Source organism: Rhinoraja longicauda, chromosome 16, assembly GCF_053455715.1.
Source record: "Rhinoraja longicauda isolate Sanriku21f chromosome 16, sRhiLon1.1, whole genome shotgun sequence".
Classification (NCBI taxonomy): Eukaryota; Metazoa; Chordata; class Chondrichthyes; order Rajiformes; family Arhynchobatidae; genus Rhinoraja; species Rhinoraja longicauda.
The window spans coordinates 46,140,792-46,167,107 of record NC_135968.1 but is presented as its reverse complement, the minus strand read 5'-3'; the positions used below and the strand labels follow the sequence as shown (position 1 = coordinate 46,167,107).

The window sequence follows — 26,316 nt, the reverse complement described above, 5'->3', positions numbered from 1 at the left end:
AATACCTGGCACGATATGAGCTACATTGGAACCATTTCTGGCATTCAGTTGGTTTAACCGTCCATTGCCAGATTTGCCTGGACCGTATAAAGCAGTATATTGTTTTGCACTCCTTCAGTAGAAATCAAACTTTTAAAAAAGACATTCACCCTCAACCTACTTGACCAGATATTTTTTGATTTTTTCCCCCCTGCAGAACCATCAAGCTCCCAACAGTTTTGCAGTGATAGAAATCTCCTGGTCATTCAGATTGAGATGATTTGTTAGTTTTCCTTTCCTACTGTCTAACAAGCCAGACCTCAATTAAGATCCCATTTACCCTATTATTTTAACTCTAATCATTTTTGTTTTTCTTGAACCTTCCCCTTCGCGTTCTTGCAAGATGGCGCCCAACCCAGATTTGTGTGCTCGCCACAGAAGCAGATCTGCAATCACATAATACAATCACTCCATACTTTTAAATTTCTACTCCCATAGCAACATTTCTTACTTTTCCTTTATCATGTATCTGTACACTCTGAATGGCTCAATTGTAATCATGTATTGCCGTTCCGCTGACTGGTCAGCACGCAACAAAAGCTTTTCACTCTGCCTTGGTACACCTGACAATAAACTGAACTGAACTCATTTTGGCCAAGGTGCTTATTTATACTTGTGACCTTTATTCTATTGCACATTTGATACCCAACTATCATTCCTCAACTGCATTTTCATATTTTTTATATTTCAGATACAGCGCGGAAACAGGTCTTTTCGGCCCACCAAGTCCGCAACCGCCCAGTGATCCCCGCACACTAACACTATCCTACACACACTAGGGACAATTTTTACATATACCCAGTCAATTAACCTACATACCTGTATGTCTTTGGAGTGTGGGAGGAAACCGAAGATCTCGGAGAAAACCCACGCAGGTCACGGGGAGAACGTACAAACTCCTTACAGTGCAACACCCGTAGTCAGGATCGAACCTGAGTCTCCGGCGCTGCATTCGCTGTAAAGCAGCAACTCTACCGCTGCGCTACCGTGCCGCCCTGTATTCTAGTACACAATTCAAGATTTTCACAGGTTTTGAAAACAGCATGTCAGTACTTGCCTCACAAGTCCCACTCTTGAAATACGTGCTTAAAAATCAACCCACCGAACTGCAAGTTCCTTTTTCCCCTCAAGGCTTGGAATAATTTGTTAGCTTCCAAATCCACATCGTCATTCCTGCTGTTCTATCTCTGAATTTCAATGGTCTAGGAGGTAACAATGATCCATAAATCTCCTCTATTCTTTTGAGTTCTCCGCAGCCTCTGTTTTTCCACCAGTGCATTAACTCTGTTGTCCAGTCCAAGGGAAATACCTTTGCTTATTTCCATTATCCTGTCTCTCAGTCTGAAGAAGGGTCTCGACCTGAAATGTAACCCATTCCTTCTCTCCAGAGATGCTGCCTGTCCCGCTGAGTTACTCCAGCATTTTGTGTCTATCTTCATTATTAATCCAGTTCTGTTTATCTTCTTGTCCCTGTTCCTTTGCCCATGGAGGCTTGGTTAGGCTTTTTCATGCATCTTAGTATTACTTTCTTTTGGAAACTTTCACCTAATTATGCCTGTGTGTTGGGCATTGTTTTATGCTAACTATTTTTCTAAATATATTGTGCCATATTCACAAGAATTCAGAAACGTCCACTTTGTTTTTCCTGAACTTTACGATCAGTTGGCCATTTGGAGTATCTTCTGAGCTGGACGATATACTAATTTCTTTCAGAAGCAGAATGATCCCATTGTCTAGCAAGATCCAAGAATTGATTATTGTTTATCTGAACAATTTAGGCGTGCCATCTCTCTGGTCCTGAAATCTTTCCAGAATGCAAACAAGTTATTTCAGTTATCTCTGCAGATTATTGAGAGTGACTTTTTTCTATTTAATGCTTCAATTGAATAAGATGGTCTTTGAAATACTGCAGTACCAGCAGTCCATTGGCACGTTTAGTAGTTCATTATGAATAGGCTGCTGAAATGTAATGTAGGGGATACAGGAAGCAAATTGTTAAAAGCTCTGGTTTCTACTGATTGGATTTATATAATAGCTGCCACCTGTTGGAGTTGCTGACTGGAACGACTTATTCTTTGATTGACTGGGTATACGTGTCTTTGTTTAGAAATCCCATGTTTCTTTGGTTTCGATTATTTTAATATTGCTTTGTTTTAATTATTAATTTGAAATTGCTTCCATTTCATTTGAAATATAGCAAATATCGTTTGTGTAGGAAAAAAACTGCAGATGCTGGTTAAAATCGAAGATGGACACAAAATGCTGGAGTAAGTCAGCGGGTCAGGCAGCATATCGGGAGAGAAGGAATGGGTGACGTTTTGGTTCGAGACTCTTCAGACTGATGTCGGGAGGGAACGGGACAAAGATAGGATGTAGTCGGAGACAGGAAGACTAGTGGGAGAACTGAGAAGGGGAGGGGATAGAGAGGGAAAGAGGAACTATCTGATGTTGGAGAAGTCAATGTTCATACCACTGGGGTGTATTTCTCTTTTTCATTTTCTTTATTTGTGCTTCTTTTTCCAGTGAGCAACATTATGGATCTGTTACTGAACCATTTAACTTTTTAATGCTTGTTGGTCTTTAATACTTTTTTGATTCTTCCATGGACGAAAGGAGTTGCAGGCAAATTTAGCATTTCATGCCCACTCCTAAACGCTATTGAAAAACGGAGGTGCAGCATCTCGAGCTGCTGGAGCCTGTGGCAAAGTATCCGCCACGTTGCTTTAATATAGTGAGATCGAACATCTTTGCTGAGTAATGATGAAGGATCACGGATATTTGCATGCCAGGAAGGAGCATAATATGGAAAGAGCGCGCGTGAATGTTCCTATATGCTCATTGCAGAATTCACGCGATCCACGCATTATTGTGGGGTTGCATTCTGAGGTCAGCCTCATCACAAAGTCACATCGATTGTGCATGTGTCAAACAACAGTTGAAAGAAAAAGACATTTTGTATTGATCTATTTAGTTTTTTCGTATTCTGAGAGCAAATTTTATTCAGTTTCATAAATGCTTGGATAGTGATATGTGAATTCTGTGTAAAGGAAAATTTCTGCACCACAAACAGCTATAATGTGAGGGTCATCTGTACTCGGCTCCTGATGTTGTTATACCCATATGTTTCTATGAGTGTACCATGGAGGGAAAAGGAGCAGGGTGTATGGGGTTGCATAGTAGGAGAAATTACGGGAGCAGACACAGAAAAGAGAATGGGGATAGGGTCTTGTTACTTCAATTTGGAGAATATAATATTCCCATTGGGTAGTAAATGCCTTCTATTTCCTTTCCTCGGGCTTCACATTTCACTCCTTATCTGAGACACTTTTGTTTCCTTTTCACCTCTGCTTTTGTCATCCACCCTCACTTGTATCCACCTGTCCCATCCCCAAATTTGTTTTCCAGCTTTCTCTCCCCAACTGCAACGGTCAAAGAAGGGCCCTGACCTGAAATTAAATGTCTCCTGTCCATTTTCTCCTCAGATGTTGCCTGACCCATTGAGTTCCTCCAGCTCCAGCAGTTCCTGCCATCTCTTGCAATCACATGTTGGTAACTCAACCGGGTCAATGTAGAAGGATTAATTAACAATTTAATAGTAAAGTATCTTCTGAGAAAGAGTGATCACAATATGATAGAATTTCATATTTAGTTGGAGTAACAGATATAAATCCAAAACTGGAGTCCTCAACTGTTTGAATAACTTTGGTGAAATGACAGGATATAAGGTACCTGAATTTGCTCTTAATATCAAGGTGTGAGTGTAAATTATGTGAAACACACAGTGACTACAACTGAAAAGCAGAATGGTATTTAAATAGTGAGAGTGGTAACTGTTCTTAATAGAGATAAACTGCCTTTGAAAGGTATAGCCAGCATGAAGGAACAAAAAGTTATTAGGCCATATGGTGTGTTGGTCCTTGTTGGCAGGATTTGTGTGTTTGTCCTGCACCCTCAATCTTGCGTTCACGTGGGCCCCAGTCATTCTCTTAATTATGGCTCAGACTGGGACAGGACAACAAAGAAAATCTCTTACATCAGTGGTCCGTTTCTCAAGCAAGTCAGTTTATTCTGGCCTTGTCTCTGTGTCCACTAAAGAAGCACTCCAAGTGTGGGCTCGAAGATACTTAATTGACTCAGAAAACTTGCAGCAAATTGCAGTAGACAAGGTACAATGGTTACATGCAGATTTAACATTTTTACAATAATTCACCAGTAATCAACTTTTCTTTGTAAATGTTGTTCCCTCTATTTGTCTGACAAGTGAAACTTGTCTTCCTTTACTTAACAGCCATTTTCCCTATTTGATCTGTAAATTGGTGCTATTAATAATAACCAAGACCTCTTGTGTCACCTCTTGTGATCAATTTTCTTGCACTCAACCTAGTTTAAAAACACCCTATGTTTATTTTTGCTCCAGCCAGTTATGCCATACAATCTAATTACTGCCTCTTCTAAAATGACCTTTAAATTATCTTCACTTGTGTTAGCCTAATTTCCCGTCATCCTTTTCCAATGACCTTGGGTTAACCATATTCCAAACTTGCCTAAGCGTCTTATAATTTCCAGAGATTCCTTTAGTCCCTGTTACAAAAGGGTCAGAGTATGTGGGAATTTCATATTCGCCATACAGGGCTTTGCTTAGGCCACTGCCAGAATACGATGTACAGTTTTGATCTCATTTGATAAAGGACATACTTGCCTTGGAGATGATTCCATAATGATTTACTTGGTTCTTTCTGTGAGGTTGTCTTTTGAGGGAAAATTAAGCAGAATATGCCAGTCGATTAAAAGGAGGAAAGATTATCATCTTGGAAACAACATTCTGAGTGGATTTGCAACGTTAAATGCTGTGCTGGTGTTTCTCTGGCAATGATGTCAGAATTAGCCGTCGATACCTCGGGTAAATGGGCATTGTCTCGGTTTTAGCGGTCTACCACCTAAGATCGAGCAGATTTTGTTTTTCTCTGATGGTTGTGAATTGTCCAAACTAAGTGCTGTGTATGCCGAGTTATTGAGTACATTCAAGGCTACAATGCAAATACTTTTTGGTGATGAGAATTGGTTAAGGGAATCTGGCGAAAAAACAGAGTTGAAGTCAAATAGGAAATCAGCATGATCTTGCTGAACAATAGAAGAGACACGATGAGCAGAGTGGCCAATTTAGCAGTTATATGCCTTGTCCAAAATACTTTTTGTTTGGTACATTACATAAAATGCCACTTTTAAAAATCAAATCCTTTGGCACGTAACAAATCGCATCCTTTTCAGATAATCTTGAAATGCTGAATTATAGCAAATCTGGGGTATAAAAAATATGTAAATGTCATTTAACTAATTTAAGTTTTAGGGAAAAGTGCATTTTATATGTATGAAGATGCTCCATGGATTTTTAAAAAAATGGTTTGTGAATTACTCTTTTAGAAATGGAATGAATCATGTAAATTTAGATTTGCAATTGTATTTTACATTTTATAAATGGGGTAGAGGTTGGCATTTAAATCACATAACAAAATCAATGAAATATGCACGCAAAATCTCTGAGAAAATGTACCATTCAGTAGTCGTAATAGCACAAATTTTGCCATTGTTAGAACTGCTAACTTGCAGCCTTGCATGGTGCAAAGCGTTTCCTAAGATTCAGGACAATAGTTTTGGCGATTCCTGATAATATTTTAACAAAAGTAGGCAGTTTGCAGATAAATCTAATTTTTAGCTCAGTTATTCAGATAAAATACTTTGTGAAAACTATTATTAATATTATTATGCAAATCCGATTATGGACTGCTCAGGCTTTTAAATTAGTTTGTACTTAACTAATTCCATTCACACTAGTTTTTTTAAATTCAACGTAAATATGAGTTCTTACAGTTCAGGTTGGTAGGATTTGTCTTAGTACATTGCAATATGGCAAGACAATTAATGGTTCAATGGTTCTTTATTGTCACCTGTGCACAGCACAGGGAAATCCTGTTGCACAACCAACAAATGCACAGTTGCCATATTTTGGCTCCATTTACAAAGAAAAAGTCTAAAGTCCGGTGCACATGTTGGAAGACCAGGTCAGCTCCAGGCTGCTGCAGGCCTGCGACCCAACGTCCATCTCCTCGCCCAGCCACGTCTGTGTCCCGGGGGGCACCTCCTACAGCTGATCGTGAAGGCATGGAGGCAATACTCTGGTCCCTCTCCTACTCTTCCACTCCTCATGTCCATAATCACCAGCAGTAGGCACCCTCCTTCCTCCCGCAGGCAGCCACCCACCGGACCTTTCTTCGCAGTTGCGGACTGGCCAGCCGCCGCACGTAGCCGCGAGCGGCCCACCGGGTCTGCGTTCAACATGGCCGCTGGGTCCGTCCCTTGTATTACAGGTTCAAAAGAGAATAATGTGTAATCGGAGCACCGGGAAGCAGATCGAAGGTATTTATTCACAAAACGCTGGAGTAACTCAGCAGGTCAGGCAGCATCTCAGGAGAGAAGGAATGGGTGACGTTTTGGGTCGAGACCCTTCTTCAGACTGATGTCAGGGGGGCGGGACAAAGGAAGGATATAGGTGGAGACAGGAAGATAGAGGGAGATCTGGGAAGGAGGAGGGGAAGAGAGGGACAGAGGAACCATCTAAAGTTGGAATATGTCAGATTTATGTTTGAATTAGTCCTCAAATTATTGTTTTAAAATATCCCAAAGGCCATTATACATAGATGGTACATGGTTCACCGAAAGAGTTGTGGTGCTGCCGGTGATGTTTGACGTGATTTGCAGTTTTATTGTTCAGAACATCAAATAAGTAATCATTATCATGAAAAATATGAGGTGGGTAAGTAGGTGCGGAGAGGTTACTGTGACTGGTTTGTTACTATCTATTTCTTTTCCTTTACCATTCTAACATCTAAACTAGAATTTATTGCTGTGCTATAGTAAAATAGGTGATTTACATTTCAAATAAGTATACTTGTATGGATGATGACTATTAACTTCCAAGAAATATTATTATTCATGGTATAAAGGTGCTTTACCATTGGAAAATATGTGACCTTAAAACTGAGCTGTTGACTGTCAGAAACTATTCTTTGGACTGTTGCAGATTTATTCAATCCATCAGCTGTTCTTTTTATCTCCTTTTATGTTGATGGGGTGGGCGAATGCGTTCTAATTTGTCCAATTAGTCATTAATTGTTAGAAGTATGTTTGTGTTAATTTGTTCTTTTTGCTGAAAATAGGAATATGAAGCTCGAACTGGCCGAATGACTAAGATTCCACTCCAATCTGCAAGGCGACGTAATCTTGAATTTGAGCCACTCTCCACTACTGCATTGATCCTGGAAGATCGACCAGCGTAAGTTTGTTATAATGTACAGTGAGTGGTTGAGTTCACCAATTAATACCTTCTATTCCTTTTCATTCACACCATTAAAATATATTGCACCCATTACAGAATTCAATTCTGGTATCATTCAGACCAACTTTACAATGATGTGTTTCTGAGAATAGATGTAGACTTTAGCAGATCTTGCGAACATTTGGCAGTATTCGTAGCATTTGAACCTGATTTTTGTTTTTTCTCCTTCTCTCGATAGATGTGTATAATATGTGTAGGAAAGAAAACTGCAGATGCTGGTTTAAATCGAAGGTAGACACAAACTACACAGTGGTATGAACATTGACTGCTCTAACTTCAGATAGTTCCTCTGTCCCTCTCTTTCCCTCCCCCTTCCCAGTTCTCCCACTAGCTTTCTTGTCTCCTACTACATCCTATCTCTATCCCAACCTCTCCCCTGACATCAGTCTGAAGAAGGATCTCAACCTGAGAAGTCACTCATTCCTTCTCTCCTGAGATGCTGCCTGACCCGCTGAGTTACTCCAGCATTTTGTGTCTACCTTCGATGTGTATAATATGTTACTTTATTAGGTTTATAGAACATATTTTATACACCAGTATTGGTATACTTTGGAGGGGCAACAGTATTGAGGATCAGGGTGGAGGAAATGTTATTATCTATCATAACCAACTGAGGTCTGTCAGGAATTCCAGAAGCAGGTTGCAGATGGAGATCGTGAGGCCAAATTCCAGAAGTTAGAGTTGAGCTTATTCAGCATTATGGTGTTGAAGGCTGAACTGTAGTCAATGAATAGTATCCTGACATTGGTGTTCTTATTGGTAAGGTGAACCAGAGTTTAATGTAGTGGGGGTGACATGGTGTCCTCCGTAGACGGATTTTTCCTGTAGATTGTCCGTAAGACTGGGGTAGATGACTGGGGCCATTACTAATCTTTTAGGGCACTTTATTATAGTCAATATTAGAGCTACTAGGCAGTTTACTTTTCACTTTACTTTTCTCAGGAACTGGAATGATAGAGGTTTTCTCGTAGTGGATGTGGACAATAGATGCTGTCTGACCCACTGAGTTCCTCCAGCATTTTGTTTCTTATCTTTGGTGTAAACCAGCATCTGCAGTTCCTTACTACACAAATTGTTGAAGTGACAGGTTAAAGATGTCGGCAAAGATCTCGCGGCCTGGGTCCCGATGAACCGGGCCTGCTAGAGGGTTTGGCCACGCTCACCTGGGACGCTCCTGGCCGCGCTGCTCTCCGGGAACGTTCCCGGCCCCACCGCTCGCTGCCAGGAGGAATCCCACTTGCATGTTTGCATAAATTATATTGCATGGGAAAAAGTAGCTCAGTGAAGTGTTATTGCCTCACTTTAGCCATAGTTATGTTATGGTTATGTAAGAAGACAAAACAGCCTTGTTGCTGCGTCTGCCTTACTTGAGATCCACATTCTTGGTGATGTTCTTTTCTAGTCTCCACATGTCATCGGGAAGAAACTCAAAAACAATATTCGATTACTTTCATAGAGAGTCTAAACAGAAATTAAAGACACCGGGAGCAAGTTGACATTTGGCACTTTGGATTTTAACATCAAGTCCTGTGTATTTGAAAACAGTGGAACAGAATGCTTTAAATGAAGGCAGACGAGATTGAGGTATAAATGAACTTGCTGGAACTTTTATATATCATGTTTAATACTTCCCACAATATTTTTGCTTCTGTAAACTCTAATTGAAAATAATTTGAGATTCAAAGTACTGCAGATGCTGGTCTACCAAAAAAAATTCCGCTGGCTGCATAATTCACACCACTTCTGTCCTTGTCTGACATTATTTGTCTTTTAATCTCTGGCCTTTGTCCATCCAACTCCTCTGCCTGCACATGATCCATATCCCTCCCATGGGCTGAAAGGAAAATTAGTTGAAGGAGAAATGGTGTGAATCTGGAACAATCCGGAATGGTTAACATTTATTGCCTATCCCTAATTACCTTGAAACAAACCTTGATGAGCTTTATTCTCAAACTGCCTATATATTGGTAAGCTTAAAAATAACATGGAAGGAAGGTAGTTTAATTTAGACACACAGCGCAGAAACAGGTCCTTCGGCCCACCGGGTCCACGCCGACCAGCGATCCCCGCACATTAACACTATCCTACACCCACTAGAGACAATTATTACAGTTACCAAGCCAATTAACCTACACACCTGTACGCCTTTGGAGTGTGGGAGGAAACCGAAGATCTCGGAGAAAACCCACGCAGGTCACGGGGAGAACGTACAAACTCCGTACAGACAGCACCCGTAGTCGGGATGGAACCCGGGTCTCCGGCGCTGCTTTCGCTGTGAGCAGCAACTCTACCGCTGTGCCACCATGACCGCCCCGTGCCGACAATTAAGGAGTCTATGCCAGCCCATAGATTCAGGCTGCTGGTACCAGATGTTCTTATAGAACAGGTGTTAGTGGGAAGAGTAACTGGGGAGCTACCTGAAGGGAATGAATGGCAACGGTTTGCAGGTAGCCTTGTTTTCTGAGTATTTCCATCCTAAGCGTATAGTAGCCTCCATCACTATTCAGTCATAGGTTATGTGTACCTGGGGTGAAGTACACCCATCAGCCAAAACATTATGACCACCTGCCTAATATGCCGTTGGTCCTCCGCGTGCAGCCCCATACGCAGCAGGGTGCGATGCACTGTGTATTGTGACACATTCCTCCCGTGACCACCATTAACATTTTCTGTGACTTGTACCACAGTAGACCTTCTGTCGGTTCGGACCAGACGGGATAGCCTTCGTTGCCCTCGCGCATCGATGAGCCTTGGGCGCCCAACACCCTGTCGCCGGTTTGTGATTTGTCCCTCCTCGGACCACTGTCGGTCGGTACTCACCACTGCTGACCGGGTGCACCCCACAAGCCTTGCCGTTTCAGAGATGCTCTGACCCAGTCGTCTGGCCATAACAATTTGGCCCTTGTCAAAGTCGCTCAGGTCTTCACTCCCTGCCCATTTCAAGAACTGACTGTTCACTTGCTGCCTAATATATCCCACCCCTTGACAGGTGCCATTGTAACAAGATAATCAATGTTATTCACTTCACCTGTCAGTGGTCATAATGTTTTAGCTGATCGTTGTATGTGTACTTTTAAAAACTCTTTTCCATTTCTACTGTGTTCCCTGGATTTAAAAAAAACCTCTAATTCAATAATTGTGTAGGAAGGAACTGCAAATGCTGGTTTACACCGAAGATAGACCCAAAAAGCTGGAGTAACTCAGCGGGTTAGGCAGCATCTCTGGAGAAAAGTAATAGGTGATGTTTTGGGTCGAGACCCTTCTTCAGAGTGAGTCAGGGGAAAGGGAAATGACAGATATAGACAATAAGTGCAGGAGGAGTCCATTCGGCCCTTTGAGCCAGCACCGCCATTCAATGTGATCATGGCTGACGGTAAATAGAACAAATGAGTGAAAGATGTGCAAAAAGCAACGATCAAGGAAAGGTGGTGCTCCATTGTTGGCTGTGGAGTAGGTGATAATGAGTTATCCAGACAATGGAACTACAGGATGACAATGAAATGGTACAATGACTAGGGTGGGCAAGGGACGAAGAGAGAGGGGATGCAAGGGTTACTTGAAGGTAAGAAAGCAATATTCACACTGCTAAGGTTGCAAGCTGCCCAAGCAAAATATGTGGTGCTGTTCCTCCAAATTGCATTTGTCAATGGAGGAGGTCCAAGACAAAAACGTCAGTGTGGGAATGAGAAAGGTAGTTAAAGTGTTTGGCAGCCGGGAGATTGCAGAAGGCAAAGGCGCACTGAGCGAATGTGTTCAGAGAAATGATCGCCCAGTCTGCGCTTTATCTCGCTGATATGGATAAAGTAGATGCGGTTGGAGGAGGTGCAAGTGAACCTTGGCCTCACCTGAAAGGACTGTCAGCGTCCTTGGACAGAGTCGAAGGAGGAAGTATAGGGACTGGTGTTTCATCTCCTACAATTGCAGGGGAAGGTACCTGAGGAGGCGGTGGGTTGGGTGGGAAGGGATGAGTTAACCAGGGAGTTGCAGAGGGAATGGTCTCTGCGGAAAACGGAAAGGGGTGGAGATGGGAAGATGTGACTAGTGGTCACTCTTTGGAGGTGGCGAAAATGTTGAAGGATTATTCACTGTATGCGATGGCTGGTGGGGTGAAAGGAGAGGACTAGGGAGAATCTATCCCTGGTGCGACTGGGGGGGGAGGGGGGAGCAAGAGCGGAGCTGCAGGGTTCTGAGGATACATGCGAGGGCCTCATCTATGATGGATTCCGTTCCTTAAAGAATGTCCTGGTATAGAACACCTCATCCTGGGCGCAGATGCGGCATAGACGAAGAAATTGGGAGTAGGGGATAGAGTCTTTGCAAGAGGCAGGGTGGGAAGAAGTGTAGTCGAGATAGTTGTGGGTGTCGGTAGGTTTATAATAGATGAAAGTCGATAGTCTATTTCCTTTGATGGAGACTGTGAAATCTAGAAAGGGGAGGGAGGTGTCGGAGATGGTCCAAGTAAATTTGATAGCAGGATGGAAATTAGTAGTGAAGTTATTAAAGTTCATGAGCTCTGCATGGGGCAGGAGGTAGCAGCGATGCAGTCGTCAATGTAATGGAGATAGAGTTTGGGGATAGGGCCAGTGTATGTCTGGAACAGGGATTGTTCAATGTACCCCACAAAGAGGCAGGCATAACTGGAGCACATGCGGGTGCCCATAGCCACACCTTTTTTTTGAGGAAGTGAGATAAGTCAAAGGAGAAGGTATTAAGGACGAGGGCCAGCTCCACTAGATGGAGGAGAGTGTTGGTAGAGGGAAATCGGCTGGTTCTGCGGTGGAGGAAGAAACGGAGGGCTTTAAGGCTTTCCTGGTGGGGTTGGAGGTGTAGAGTGACTGAACGTCCACAGTAAAGATGAGGAAACGTGGACCTGGAAAATGGAAGTCATTGAAGAGACTAAGGGCATGTGAGGTGTCTTGGACATGGGTTGGGAGGGCAGTAGCAGGCAGAAACAATGGGTCTGCCAGGGCAGTTGTGTAAAACCAGGCTGTGCGGAGCTGGGGGAACTCAGTAATTCAATATTCAATAAATATGTTTGTTTAACATGATTACATGGATCCAAATGCCAGTTGGTACTTTTCTTGGGTAGATTTCTATTAGCAGAAACTATGCAAACATAATTTTGAAGGTATTTTAGCACACATAAATGGCAAAATTGATCGTCTTTCTGTGTTTTGATTTTACAATTCAATAATGAAGCTTTCACACCCATATTTACAATAATACCATCTTTTTACAGGCACTTACCTGCTAAATCGGCTGAGGAAGCTCAAAGGCACAGACACGAATATGATGAAATGGTGGCAGAAGCAAAGAAACGAGGTGCTCCAGTTAGTTACCTTATTTTGTAACTTTAGTTACCTTATTTTTGTATAACACTGCATGTACTGGTATTTGTGAAATAGTGAGATTTATCCCTTGTTCTTCAAACTAAATGTTTTGGGAGAACTGTTCTTGTGCTGAAAATTAACCTATTTTGTATATTTTTTTGCCGTGAGATTTCTAACTAGTCTTTTTTACAATCAATAAGTTTGGCTACACTTTGTTAACTATTATTAACATAGGGCGGTCACAGTGGCACAGCGGTAGAGTTGCTGCCTTACAGCGAATGCAGCGCCAGAGACCCGAGTTCGATCCTGACTGCGGGCGCTGTCTGTACGGAGTTTGTACGTTCTCCCCGTGACCTGCGTGGGTTTTCTCCGAGATCTTCGGTTTCCTCCCACACTCCAAAGACGTACAGGTTTGTAGGTTAATTGGCTTGGTAAATGTAAAAATTGTCCCTAGTGGGTGTAGGATAGTGTTAATGTGCGGGGATCGCTGGTCGGCGCGGACCCAGCGGGCCGAAGGGCCTGGTCCACGCTGTATCTCTAAACTAAACTAAAATTATTGTAACGAACAAATAAATATACAATATCACAAATTGAGTTTCACCAGCAAGTTCTGGGATACGAAATTAAAGTTTTATTGGGAGGCAGGGTTGGTGTGAGTGGTGGTAGGGGTGAGGAGAAGGTAAAATGTGGGAGGAGCCTTTCAAGGGCAGGAGCTATATTTCTATCTTGGGTGACCTTGGAAGCAATTGTCAAAGTTCTGAAAATAAATTACTTGTCTGTCACCTCAAAAATATGAATCCAGGCAGGTTTGATTGCTGGTCATTTGTAGCTTGTGAACTGTAACTGAAATATATTTTTGGAATCTTGATTAGAGGTAAAAGAAGCACAGAGAAGGAAAAAAATAATGAAGGAGCGATTTCGGCAGGAAGAAAATATTGCTCATGCCATGATAATTTGGAACACAGATATTCTTCCCAACTGGGAGACTATGTAAGTCTAGCATCTGTCAAGCTGATGGTTCACTCAAACAATAATTAGCTTTAAATTGTGATAGTTACATATCTTTTTCTTTTTGTTTCTCTATATACTTAGTCGAAATACACGGAAGGTGCGGGAACTGTGGTGGCAGGGTATTCCCCCGAGTGTTCGAGGGAAAGTGTGGAGTTTGGCAGTCGGCAATGAACTAAATATCACTCATGGTACGTATGCTGTATTTCTGCTTGTCCTCTTGAGACATAAAGGGAAAATGTTCTGCTTTAGAAGAATTCTAACAAATACCTCTGACTGTATTTAGTTGCATTTGTGCTTGCATGAACTTGGCTGGTGACATTGGTAGTGAGTTGGCCTGTGTGACTACGGTGGTCTAACTGACGTTTTTGCCCTCATTCCAGCAAATTGGGGAGTTGAGCTTCATAGGAAAAAAGATAAGGCAATGGAATTTCTTTGTGGAACTTTCTGAATGGATTTGTTCGTGGTGAATTTATTAATTTAATGAACTATTTTATCAGTGGATAACTGAAGTGTCCCTATTCTGATAATCTTTTATCTTGTTCCATTCTTATTAATATTACAGCTGGTAAGTGGGCAGTGAAACTGTTAATAGAGTTTAATGCAGACAACTGCGAGGTGTTGAATTTTGGGAAGTCAAACCAGGGCAGGACCTTCACAGTTAATGGCAGGGCCCCGGGGAGTGTTGTAGAGCAGAGGGATCATCAATGAAAGTGGCATCACAGGTCGATAGTGTGGTCAAGGAAGCTTTCGGTTTATTAATCTTCATCAGTCAGGGTCATGAGTACAGAAGTTGGGATATTATGTTTCAATAGACAATAGGTGCAGGAGGAGGTCATTCGGCCCTTCGAGCCAGCACCGCCATTCAATGTGATCATGGCTGATCATCCTCAATCAGTACCCCGTTCCTGCCTTCTCCCCATACCCCCTGACTCCGCTATCGTTAAGAGCTCTATCTAGCTCTCTCTTGAATGCATTCAGAGAATTGGCCTCCGCTGCCTTCTGAGGCAGAAAATACCACAGATTCACAACTCTCTGACTGAAAAGTTTTTCCTCATCTCAGTTCTAAATGGCCTACCCCTTATTCTTAAACTGTGGCCCCTTGTTCTGGACTCCCCCAACATTGGGAACATGTTTCCTGCCTCTAATGTGTCCAACCCCTTAATAATCTTATACGTTTCGATAAGAACGTATAAAATTGGGCTACAAATAGGTGAGGCCACATTTGGGGTTTGTGTTCAGTTTTGGTCGCCCTGCTATAGGAAGGATGTTGTTAAGCTGGAAACCAGGCAGATACACTTGAGGATGTTGCCAGGACTAGAGGGCCGAAGCAAGGAATATAGTCCTTGCTTGCCCGACTCTAGCTTGAGGGTCTGGGCTATAGGTCGCCAAGCTCAGACTATATTCCTTTAAGTGCAGGGGATGAGGGATGATCTTTTACAGGTATATGGGATCATCAGGGGAATGTACACTGATCAGCCAAAACATTATGACCACTGACATGTAAAATGAATCACATTGATTATCTTGTTACAATGGCACCTGTCAAGGGATGGGATATATTAGGCAGCAAGTGAACAGTCAGTTCTTGAAGTTGTTGTGTTGGATGCACGAGAAATGGGCAGGAGTAAAGACCTGAGCGATTTTGACAAGGGCCAAATTGTTATGGCCAGAGGACTGGGTCAGAGCATCTCTGAAACAGCAAGGCTTGTGGGGTGCTCCCGGTCAGCAGTGGTGAGTACCTACCGACTGGTCCGAGGAGGGACAAACCACAAACCGGCGACAGGGTGTTGGGCACCCAAGGCTCAGCGATGCGCGAGGGCAACGAAGGCTATCCCGTCTGGTCCGAACCGACAGAAGGTCTACTGTGGCACAAGTCACAGAAAATGTTAATGGTGGTCACGGGAGGAATGTGTCACAATACACAGTGCATCGCACCCTGCTGCGTATGGGGCTGCACACGGAGGACCAACAGCATATTAGGCAGGTGGTCTTAATGTTTTGGCTCTTTGGGTCAAAATGTTTTGACTGATTGGTGCATAGGGGTGAATGTACAGTCTTATACCCAGAGTAGGGGAATCAAGAACAAGGCTCATAGGTTTGAGGTGGGAGGGAAAAGTTTTAATAGGAACCTGAGCGGCAACGTTTTCACACAGAGAGGGCTGGGTATGGAATGAGTTGCCAGAGGAGGTAGTTGAGGCAGGTACTATAACAACATTTTAAATGACATTTGGACAGGTTCATGGGCAAAGATGGTTAAAAGGGATACAAGCCAAACACAGCAGGTGTGACTAGTGTAGATGGGGCATCTTTGTCAGCACGGCCGGCCGAAGTGGGCCCAAGGGCCTATTTCCATGCTGTATGACCCTATGACAACATCTATTCTTGATGAAACTTTCCAAGAGTGAATGGAAGAATTGGGTGCAGTTAAGTGTTTGGATTCCTTCACATTGAACTAGGCCTGGGAGTGAACTTACAATTTCCTCAACATAATCAATCTTTCAATCAAAAGTGGCGAGCAAAAAGGGTGGTCACGGTGACACAGCAGTAGAGTTGCTGCCTTACAGTGAATGCAGCGCCATCCCGACTACGGGTGACGGGTACTGTCTGTACGGAGTTTGTACGTTCTCCCCGTGACTTGCGTAGGTTTTCTCCGAGATCTTCAGTTTCCTCCCACACTCCAAAGACGTGCAGGTTTGTAGGTTAATTGGCTTGGTAAATGTAAAAATTGTCACCTAGTGGTGTTTATGTGCGGGGATCGGTGGTCGGTGCGGACCCGGTGGGCCGAAGGGCCAGTTTCCACGCTGTATCTCTAAACTAAACAAATCTGCTATGAATTTGAAGTCACATATTCTTCAGACGAGATTCAGTTTGTGGCTTGGTTAATGCTGCTGATGGGAATGCTGTGTTGCCCAAGGAGAGAGCTAACCATTCTGGGTCACGGTCGCACACCCTGCCGTGGGAACTGGATTGTCACGTAGCTCAAATGGACTCGAATGAAACTGGTAGAAATCAACTTATTTTGAAATTGCCTTCATTTTTTAATATTGTTTTCATCTGACAGAGCTTTATGAAATCTTCCTGTCCAGAGCTAAGGAGCGATGGAAAAACTTCAGTGAGGTTGGATCTGAGAATGAGACTGAAGGTAAATTTGGATTTTAAGCGCCCCATTTGGGCAAATCAGTAAACCATCAATGCAGAAAAGCATTCACTGGCGCCTTGTGTTACACGTCTGTTTTTATACCTCTGCTCCATGCTAAACTAGCGATTCTGCTTCTCTGATATTTATAACTTACTCTTTCTCTACTTACCCATTCTACTCCTCCCCTCCCCCCCAATTTAGCATTTGCCACCTTAAAAATGCAACAATCATTCTTTGGTTAATGTACCAGTAGACTAATATGCATAGTCCCCTCACGCTCACGCTCTTAACAAATTGGATTGTGAAAAGCATCCATTGTCTATTCAGCCAAGTGTGGAATGAACTGAAAATGATGGAGATGTTTATCAGGTCAGGAGGCATTTGTGGAGAAATCATACGTCTCTATCCCCACAGATGCTGCAAGAACTGGTTAGCATCTCCAGATTTTTCTACTTATCTTTCTGGTTTCCTGTATCGGTAGGTTTTATTTTGCTTTCGAAAGCGACAATGAAGATGCACTTTCCACATTTCATTTTCAGTCATACTTTTACGGTCATTTATTTCTAGAACCTGGAGCATCAGGAGCTGACAGGGAAGCAAGTCTTGAATTGATAAAGCTGGATATTTCCCGTACATTCCCATCTTTCTTCATTTTCCAGAAGGTTTGAGATTTAACCTAAAAGTTTAATTAATAACATACAATTTTAAGTCAGAAATATTGCATGCTTGTTTATAGAATGTGGCAACTGACTGAAAATATTTGGTTTACTGAGCAATAGGGATGAGCTAGATGCACGATGTGAAGCCACGTTGACTTGAATTTTGAAACAACTTAGTCATAGAGTGATAGAATTATACAGCATGGTCCTTCAGCCCTATTTGACCATGCTGTCCCATCTACACGAATCCCACCTGCCCAAGTTTGGTTCATATCCCTCTAAGCCTTTAGTCAAACTCAGTAGTCAAATTTAGTCCCCAAAAAATTGAATAATAAGAACAAAATATTTTGAGATAAGTAAATCTGAAGGAATGCATTCAAAGGTAACTAACATATTACTTGAACAGGAATTTGTTTTGTTAAATTTAGTTTATTTTAAATGAAACCAAGGAGAAATGGCACTTTAATGCCTACTTTTGTAACTATTATGACCTACCTTTGATGCATAAAGAGGTTAAAATTAGGAGAGTTGGTACATTGAGAAAAGTTCAATGGAATTTACAGATAATGATTTAATTATGTCTGCGAATGCATTAAGAGAATTCCTCAGAGGAAGTACTAGAACATTTAGTCAGTAATACATTTGGCATGTTTTAAACAACCAGATTATATCGTTTTTAAACAATGTCTCCTTAAACCTCTGTCTTTAGAGTATGCTTAACCACCATCTGTGTAATATTTTAAAAATAATAAGTTTCTGTAATTTAGACTACATTTTTCCCTATTTATGGTACAAGACTAGCAATTATACATTCCTTTCCCTTGGTAAATGAGAGTGAAATACCTCCCTGTTCATTTGGTTCATTCAGATACTTCACTAAAACAATATTGATTTAAACTCTTTTAAATAAATCTTATTGTATTGGTATTGTCAAATTTTAAGCAGGGTGCATTTCTGCTGAAATATAAAATGGCAAAGTTAACCTACTTTTAAAAAGATGATTAACAATGGTGAATTCAACAAATAATTTATGAAATTTATCTCCCTATTGAAAGTCCAAATGTAGCATCAATGACTTATCTCAGCACTGAAATGAATTATTTGATCCATCAATTTTCTGCAAGTGTATTTTCTATGTGAGACTCTGTTTTTTCGTTTTTGGAGATACAGTGCAGGAACAGGCCCTTCGGCCTACCGGCTCCACACCAACCAGCGATCCCCGCACAATAACACTATCCTATACACACACACTAGGACAATTTACATTGTATAATTTACATTTATACCAAGCTAATTAACCTACAAACCTGTGCATCTTTGGAGTGTGCGAGGAAGCAGAAGATCTCGGAGAAAACCCACGCAGGTCACGGGGAGAACGTGCAAACTCCATACAGACAGCATCCGTAGTCAGGATCGAACCCGGGTCTCTGGCACTAAGGCAGTAGCTCTACCGCTGCGCCACCGTCCTGGGCAAAACCCAATCACCTACTCAATATCATTGAAGGTTTGTGTTGGTCGAATCATTGCCTTCAGATTTGCTGTGTTTTATCCAGTTATTAGGCTGGATTTTTTCTGGATTTTTCAACATATTTAAGAAATAAATTTTGGGTATGTAGGTGAAATCAAGAGAGCAATTTGAGTTATTTAGTTCAAGCACTAATATCAGTGAGGGTGGGGTGATATAGGAAGAACAGTTGAAAGTGAGATTATGGTCGAGGAGGAAAAATTACATAGAAACATAGAAAATAGGTGCAGGAGGAGGCCATTCAGCCCTTTGAGCCAGCACCGCCATTCATTGTGATCATGGCTGATCGTCCCCAATCAATACCCCGTGCCTGCCTTCTGCCCATATCCCTTGATTCCACTGGCCCGTAGAGCTCTAATAACTCTCTCTTAAATCCATCCAGTGATTTGGCTTCCACTGCCCTCTGTGGCAGAGAATTCCACAAATTCACAACGCTCTGGGTGAAAACGTTTTTTCTCACCTCAGTTTTAAATGGCCTCCCCTTTATTCTAAGACTGGCCCCTGGTTCTGGACTCGCCCAACATTGGGAACATTTTTCCTGCATCTAGCTTGTCCAGTCCTTTTATAATTTTATATGTCTCTTTAGGATCCCTTCTCATCCTTCTAAATTCCAGTGAATACAAGGCTGGTCTTTTCAATCTTTCCTCATATTACAGTCCCGCCATCCCAGTAATCAATCTCGTGAACCTAAGCTGCACTGCCTCAATTACAAGGATGTCCTTCCTCAAATTAGGAGACCAAAACTGCACACAATACTCCAGATGTGGTCTTACCATGGCCCTATATTGAGAAAGGAATTGTTCATTTGCTTTTCTGCTATTCATATTAATAGATCTGACAGTCATATGTTAATTTTGAAGGGTGGACCATATCATGACCTTCTTCACAGTGTTCTTGGGGCATACACCTGCTACAGGCCCGATGTTGGATATGTAAGTATTTTATGTTGTCTCAAAATGAACTTTTATGTTGTGTTAAAATTTCTCATGATGGTATTGGTGTACATATTTATTTTATATCGTGAGTACAGCACGGAGCTTTGTAATATCAGAATTCGGTCCCATTGAACATTTCAGGTCTTTGGTCCATTTATTTTAGAAACTTTTGTGCCATGTGGTAAACATAAACACAGAATTCTAGACATACTCAGCAGTTCAGAGTGCATATGGAATGAGAAATACAATAAGTCAGGCATGTGAATTTTCTGCGGATTTCCACGTTTTTAAAATCCATTTTCCGTGATTTTTGCATGATTTCCGCGTTTTTCACTTTGCCAAAATCGAGTTTACCAATGGAGAAATCGGATCGAAAAAAAGAAAGGGAAAAAAAGAAAATAAACGATGTATAGCAGCGTTTCTCAACCGGGGTTCCCCGGAACACTAGGGTTCCGCTAGAGGTCGCTAGTGGTTCCGCGAGAAATAGTGGCTAATCATTGAAATCTGGACAAAATTACGAGAGCCCACTTAAAATCTGGAAGTCTCCCCGAAAATGTAACACCTAGGCTGGGCAAGGCAGCCAATGTTGACCTCAATGGGACTTCCACGGCCGATCAGTGGGTTGAATTTGCAACCTGCGGTTGGGGCTCTGGAACTCCAACCCAGCTGGAGCCAGCACATCTATCCCCATAGCTTGAAACTGGTAATTTTGTGTGTACATTTTCAAAATTTTCCTTTTTTTTAACCCCGCTGTATGCACAAACGCTCAGCTCCTTTCCTCTTTTTTTACCTCGCTCACGTGCCTGATAAATATAACAACTCAATTATCTTTTGGACTTGATGTTTCTCGCATTTTCTGGGAGGTTTTCAGATTTGCACCATTTGCAGGTTTCTGCTTTTTAATTACTTGCCAGATTATTATAGGTCTTTTATTTATTACAGCTAGAATTTTGACAGTGCACCAGCGAGGCTGCTTATTACCTGATTTATTTCTCTCTTTTCAACCTCAGAGGTGCAAGCTCCTCTACTTCAGAGGCATCAGCTGCTCCATTAAGTGTTTCTGTTCAGCTGCTTTATAATATATCAAGTGGCTGTCGCATTCTAGAGCTAACTCGCATGTGCCGTTATGAAAATCTTCTCCAGGGAATCTCAAATATTTCCCCTTTGATATAAAGTATAAATATTACATATTTCTGTAGTTCTTTAATCTTTTAACAGGCTGAACCTTTTTTAGAAAGTATTTTTTTGCTATTGAATGTTGTATAGTCATTACCATTTCTGTTTGCCCGAGGCATTTGGAGGTAACCAAATAATAAACTGATTAGTGTTTGAGGAAATGTGACATTGCCTCAAATTCTGAATAATGTCATTGAGTAGAAGTCACATTTTATACACCGATCAGTCAAAACATTATGACCGCTGACCGGTGAAGTGAATAACATTGAAAATCTTGTTACAATGGCACCTGTCAAGGGGTGGGATATATTAGGCAGCAAGTGAACAGTCAGTTCTTGAAGTTGATGTGTTGGATGCAGGAGAAATGAGCAGGAGTAAAGACCTGAGCGACTTTGACAAGGGCCAAATTGTCATGGCCAGACGACTGGGTCAGAGCATCTCTGAAACGGCAAGGCTTCTGGGGAGCTGCTAAAGGATCTGCTGGTAATGTTTTGGTGCCAGATACCACAGGGCCTCTTCAGGGGTCTTGTAAAGTACATGCCTCTGCGGGTCAATGCTGTTTTGGCGGCACACAGAGGACCAACAGCATATTAGGCGGGTGGTCATAATGTATTGGCTCATCAGTGTAAAGTCACAAGGCAATCAGTAATAAGTGTACTATTTTCTGCAGGTCCAAGGAATGTCTTTCGTTGCTGCTGTCCTCATCCTTAATTTGGAAGAAGCCGATGCTTTCATCGCCTTTGCCAACCTGTTGAACAAACCCTGTCAGCTGGCATTTTTCCGTGTGGATCATGACATGGTAAGGACATTGTAGTATGAGTCGTGAAACACATTACACGCCACTATGATTAAATTTCCAGTGGAATGTGAACCGTCTGGTATGCAAGAAGTTTAAAAACATGACTGAAGTCCTTTGACCAAAATACACTCTCTGAATGTTATTTCCCCTTTATTTTATAATAATAATAATAATAATACATTTTATTTATATAGCGCTTTTCATATACTCAAAGACGCTTTACAGAGATTTTGAGAACATAGGGAAATGAATAAATAGATAAATAAGTAAATAAATAAATGAACAGAGAAAGGAGACAGAAGGTGAGGTGACCTTCAGTGGTTGAAGGCAGTACTGAACAGGTGAGACTTCAGCGATGTTTTGAATGTGGTGAGTGTGGGGGAGTCTCTAACGGTTTGGGGTAGTGAGTTCCATAGGGTGGGAGCAGCGATGGAGAAAGCCCTGTCCCCCCAGGATCTGAGTTTAGTCCGGATGTGGGGGGATAGGAGATTGGCAGCGGCAGAGCGGAGGGTGCAGGTGGGAGTGTGCCTGTGGAGGAGGTCGGTCAGGTAGGATGGGGCCAGGTTATGGAGGGCTTTGTAGGTTATGAGGAGGATTTTGTACTGGATTCTCTGGGGGATGGGGAGCCAGTGGAGTTTATAAAGGACGCGGGTGATATGGTCACGGATCGAGGTGTGTGTGAGTAGACGGGCAGCGGAGTTTTGAATGTATTGAAGTTTATTGATGATTTTTGAGGGTGCGCCATAGAGGAGGCTGTTGCAGTAGTCCAGACGGGAGGTGATGAAGGCGTGGATGAGGGTTTCTGCAGCTGTGGAGGAGAGGGATGGACGGAGACGGGCAATGTTTTTGAGGTGGAAGAAGGCTGTCTTTGTGATGTGTTTGATGTGTTTGTCGAAGGAGAGGGTTTGATCAAGGATGATTCCAAGATTCCGGATGTAAGAAGTGATGATACTACCAGAGGACTCCCCAACATTGGTCTTTGACATCAGTTTTGGGTTTGTTTCAGTTTTCTATAGGAAAAACAACCATTTATGTCAATAGACAACAGGTGCAGGATTGGGCCATTCGGCCCTTCGAGCCAGCACCGCCATTCACTGTGATCATGGCTGATCATCCACAATCAGTACCCCGTTCCTGCCTTCTCCCCATATCCCTTGACTCTGCTAGCCCCTAGAGCTCTATCTAACCCTCTCTTGAAAGCATCCAGAGAATTGGCCTCCACTGCCTTCTGAGGCAGAGATTTCCACAGATTCACAACTCTCTGAGTGAAAAAAAAAATCCTCATCTCCATTCTAAATGGCCTACCTCTTATTCGTAAACTGTGGCCCCTGGTTCTGGACTCCCCCAACATCGGGAAACAATGTCAACATTGGTTTATTTTTCCCAGATTAAACTTACATTTTATCCTTTCTCAAAGTTATGTTCCTTCTTTTCGTGCAAGGTGAAAGAACACTAATTCAGGAAAACCTATTATATCTGGCATTCATACCATAAATATTTAGAAAAGCTTGCCGTGGAAGTACAATACAACTTGTCTTTTCTCCTTCTGGTTTTGTTCTGTACTTGTGGTAGATGGAATGTTGACCTATGACTCACTGCTCTTGCTCAGTACAAATGCCACATACAAAACTGTGTCACGCTCTCCCTTGGAAAAGCATTGAATGTGTTGTCCACATTTTAAAGAATAGTCGTTTTAAATTTTTAATTTATCTGAGGTCAAATATCATTTGCATAGTTTGAAAGAATAGCTGTGAAAACTGGATAATGTAATATATCTAACAGTACCTGGAGAATTAATGATGACACGATTGGGCAGTAGTGTGCTGCACAACTTCCCCATTAGATATTCTTGAGGTGAACTAGCCACAGGAATTACAAAATGTTATTGAAATAACTTTGTGACAAATGAAATTCGTAGCCAGCATTCTTTTTGGGCCATTTTCTATCTGGTACGTTGACTTATTATTCTAAATGTAATTGATTTCAAAGTCAAAGTAGAAATGTTGATGCTTTTACTTTGAAAACCAATGCCAACATTCCTTGGGAGCATTTTAGATATAGTATTTAATCATGAAAATGTTGATTTTCCTCAGATGTTGAAATATTTTGCATCATTTGAAGTGTTTTTTGAGGAAAATCTTCCAAAGCTTTTTGAGCACTTCACGAAAAATAGTTTGACTCCTGATATCTACCTTATAGACTGGTAAGTGCATTAAAAAATGTTTATGTTAGATTCATTTTATGACACTGTTTTTTTATGATATGACTGATAGCCGTCATAACCAATCTCATTGTATTTCACTTTTGTTGCATGAGGATGTACCAAAGTATTAACCAAAGTATTATGACCTGATGAGCCAAAACATGACCACCTGCCTAATATGCTGTTGGTCCTCCGTGTGCAGCCCCATACGCAGCAGGGTGAGATGCACTGTGTATTATGACACATTCCTCCTGTGACCACCATTCAAATTTTCAGTGACTTGTGCCACAGTCGACCTTCTGTCGGTTCAGACCGGACGGGATAGCCTTGTTGCCCTCGCACATCGATGAGCCTTGGGCGCCCAACACCCTGTCACCGGTTTGTGGTTTGTCCCTCCTCGGACCACTGTCGGTAGGTACTCACCACTGCTGACCGGAAGCACCCCACAAGCCTTGCCATTTCAGAGATGCTCTGACCCAGTCATCTGGCCATAACAATTTGGCCCTTGTCAAAGTTGCTCAGGTCTTTACTCCTGCCCATTTCTCCTGCATCCAATACATCAACTTCAAGAACTGACTGTTCACTTGCTGCCTAATATATCCCACCCCTTGATAGGTGTCATTGTAACAAGATAATTAATGTTATTCACTTTACCTGTCAGAGGTCATGTTTTGGCTATAATTTGTAATCTGTAGTGCATACTGTATTACTACTTGTTTTAATACCGCATGTCTACATCAGCCACTATGATGCAATTCACTAAAAAGTTGTATTCTTTAATTGCAGGATATTTACACTCTATAGTAAGTCGCTCCCCCTGGACCTGGCTTGTCGAGTCTGGGATGTCTTTTGTCGTGACGGGGAAGAGTTTCTTTTTCGGACAGCACTGGGCATTCTCAAGTTGTATGAGGATATTTTAGTGCAAATGGATTTTATTCACATAGCTCAATTTCTTACCAAACTGCCTGAAGACATCACATCAGAAAAACTCTTTGCTTGCATCACTACTGTTCAAATGCACAGTAGTAACAAAAAATGGACACAGGTGAGGAAATGCACATGTAGATGAATAAGTATTGTGTTTCATTCACAACTATTAGTAGCACTAAATATATATTGTGGAATATGCCTTTAGTTTAAGAACAATATAGACCTTGTTATACCTCAAAGTAATCAGAGGTCAGTTGTAACATCTTGTCATCTAAATATTCGAAAGTACATGGTGCATTAATACTTTGAAATTTTAGTTTGCTGAGAGTTTAAGAAATTATTACATGTGTGACTTTTGTATATGATTTTTGAAAATGGCTATCTTTTGTTGCATGGATAAGAACCTCCTGATTATCAACAGGTAATAGACATGTTTTTAGCTTTTATCTGTTGCCAACTATTACACATTTCCTGTTGGGTTAAATGTTGAGCGTTATTTTTGACAATAAGACTTTTCCGATTGCAGATAGACACAAAAAGCTCAGCGGGTCACGCAGCATCTCAGGAGAAAAAGAATAGGTGATGTTTCGGGTCGAGACTATTCTTCAGACTCTGAAGAAAGGTCATGACCCGAAACATCATCTATTTCTTTTCTCCAGAGATGCTGTCTGACCCACTGAGTTACTCCAGCTTTTTGTGTCTACCTTTGGTTTAAACCAGCATCTGCAGTTCCTTCCTGCACATCTGTTCTGATTGTGTAACTTGTGTTGATACTGACTGTAACCCTGTATCAATGGCTACTGAAATTATTTGGAGGCCTTCTCAAGATTTCATGCAAGGTAAGGTAAGGAATTTCCTATCTCAAATTACTGGGTTTAATTACTACTAAAGACTGGGAGGTCTGGGAGTGAGATCACTTTGCTTGATTAAAAGTTTCTCATTACATTGTTAAAGGATCAAATGACTGACATGACTGATATATTTAGTTTCTCGTGCCAAAATGCACTCAGAACACAAACATTACGAAGATGCACAAAATTAAGTGAATAAAATATCATTCTCAACACTGTTTACTCATGAGATTCATAAGGCATACATGTTCCCCGCAGTATTCAATAGGCCAGCTATGTTAATCCATGTTGGCACTAGCCAGATTGCTGGTGCAAAAGCTGGGAAA

The 26,316-nt window shown here is 41.8% G+C and overlaps 1 protein-coding gene across 2 annotated transcripts in view; it reads left to right on the top strand.

Annotated features, from left to right (window-relative positions):
• The window catches only part of tbc1d12b (TBC1 domain family, member 12b), an 81,213-nt gene that overhangs the window by 40,680 nt on the left and 14,217 nt on the right, over window positions 1-26,316 (top strand). For both annotated transcript variants that reach the window (XM_078413735.1, XM_078413734.1), the window contains 10 exons: window positions 7,254-7,369; window positions 12,672-12,754; window positions 13,635-13,752; window positions 13,855-13,961; window positions 16,835-16,915; window positions 17,480-17,574; window positions 19,957-20,028; window positions 21,878-22,006; window positions 24,100-24,209; window positions 24,996-25,254. In XM_078413735.1, the coding sequence (XP_078269861.1) occupies window positions 7,254-7,369; window positions 12,672-12,754; window positions 13,635-13,752; window positions 13,855-13,961; window positions 16,835-16,915; window positions 17,480-17,574; window positions 19,957-20,028; window positions 21,878-22,006; window positions 24,100-24,209; window positions 24,996-25,254 (1,170 nt within the window). The remainder of the gene's footprint in view (window positions 1-7,253; window positions 7,370-12,671; window positions 12,755-13,634; window positions 13,753-13,854; window positions 13,962-16,834; window positions 16,916-17,479; window positions 17,575-19,956; window positions 20,029-21,877; window positions 22,007-24,099; window positions 24,210-24,995; window positions 25,255-26,316) is intronic.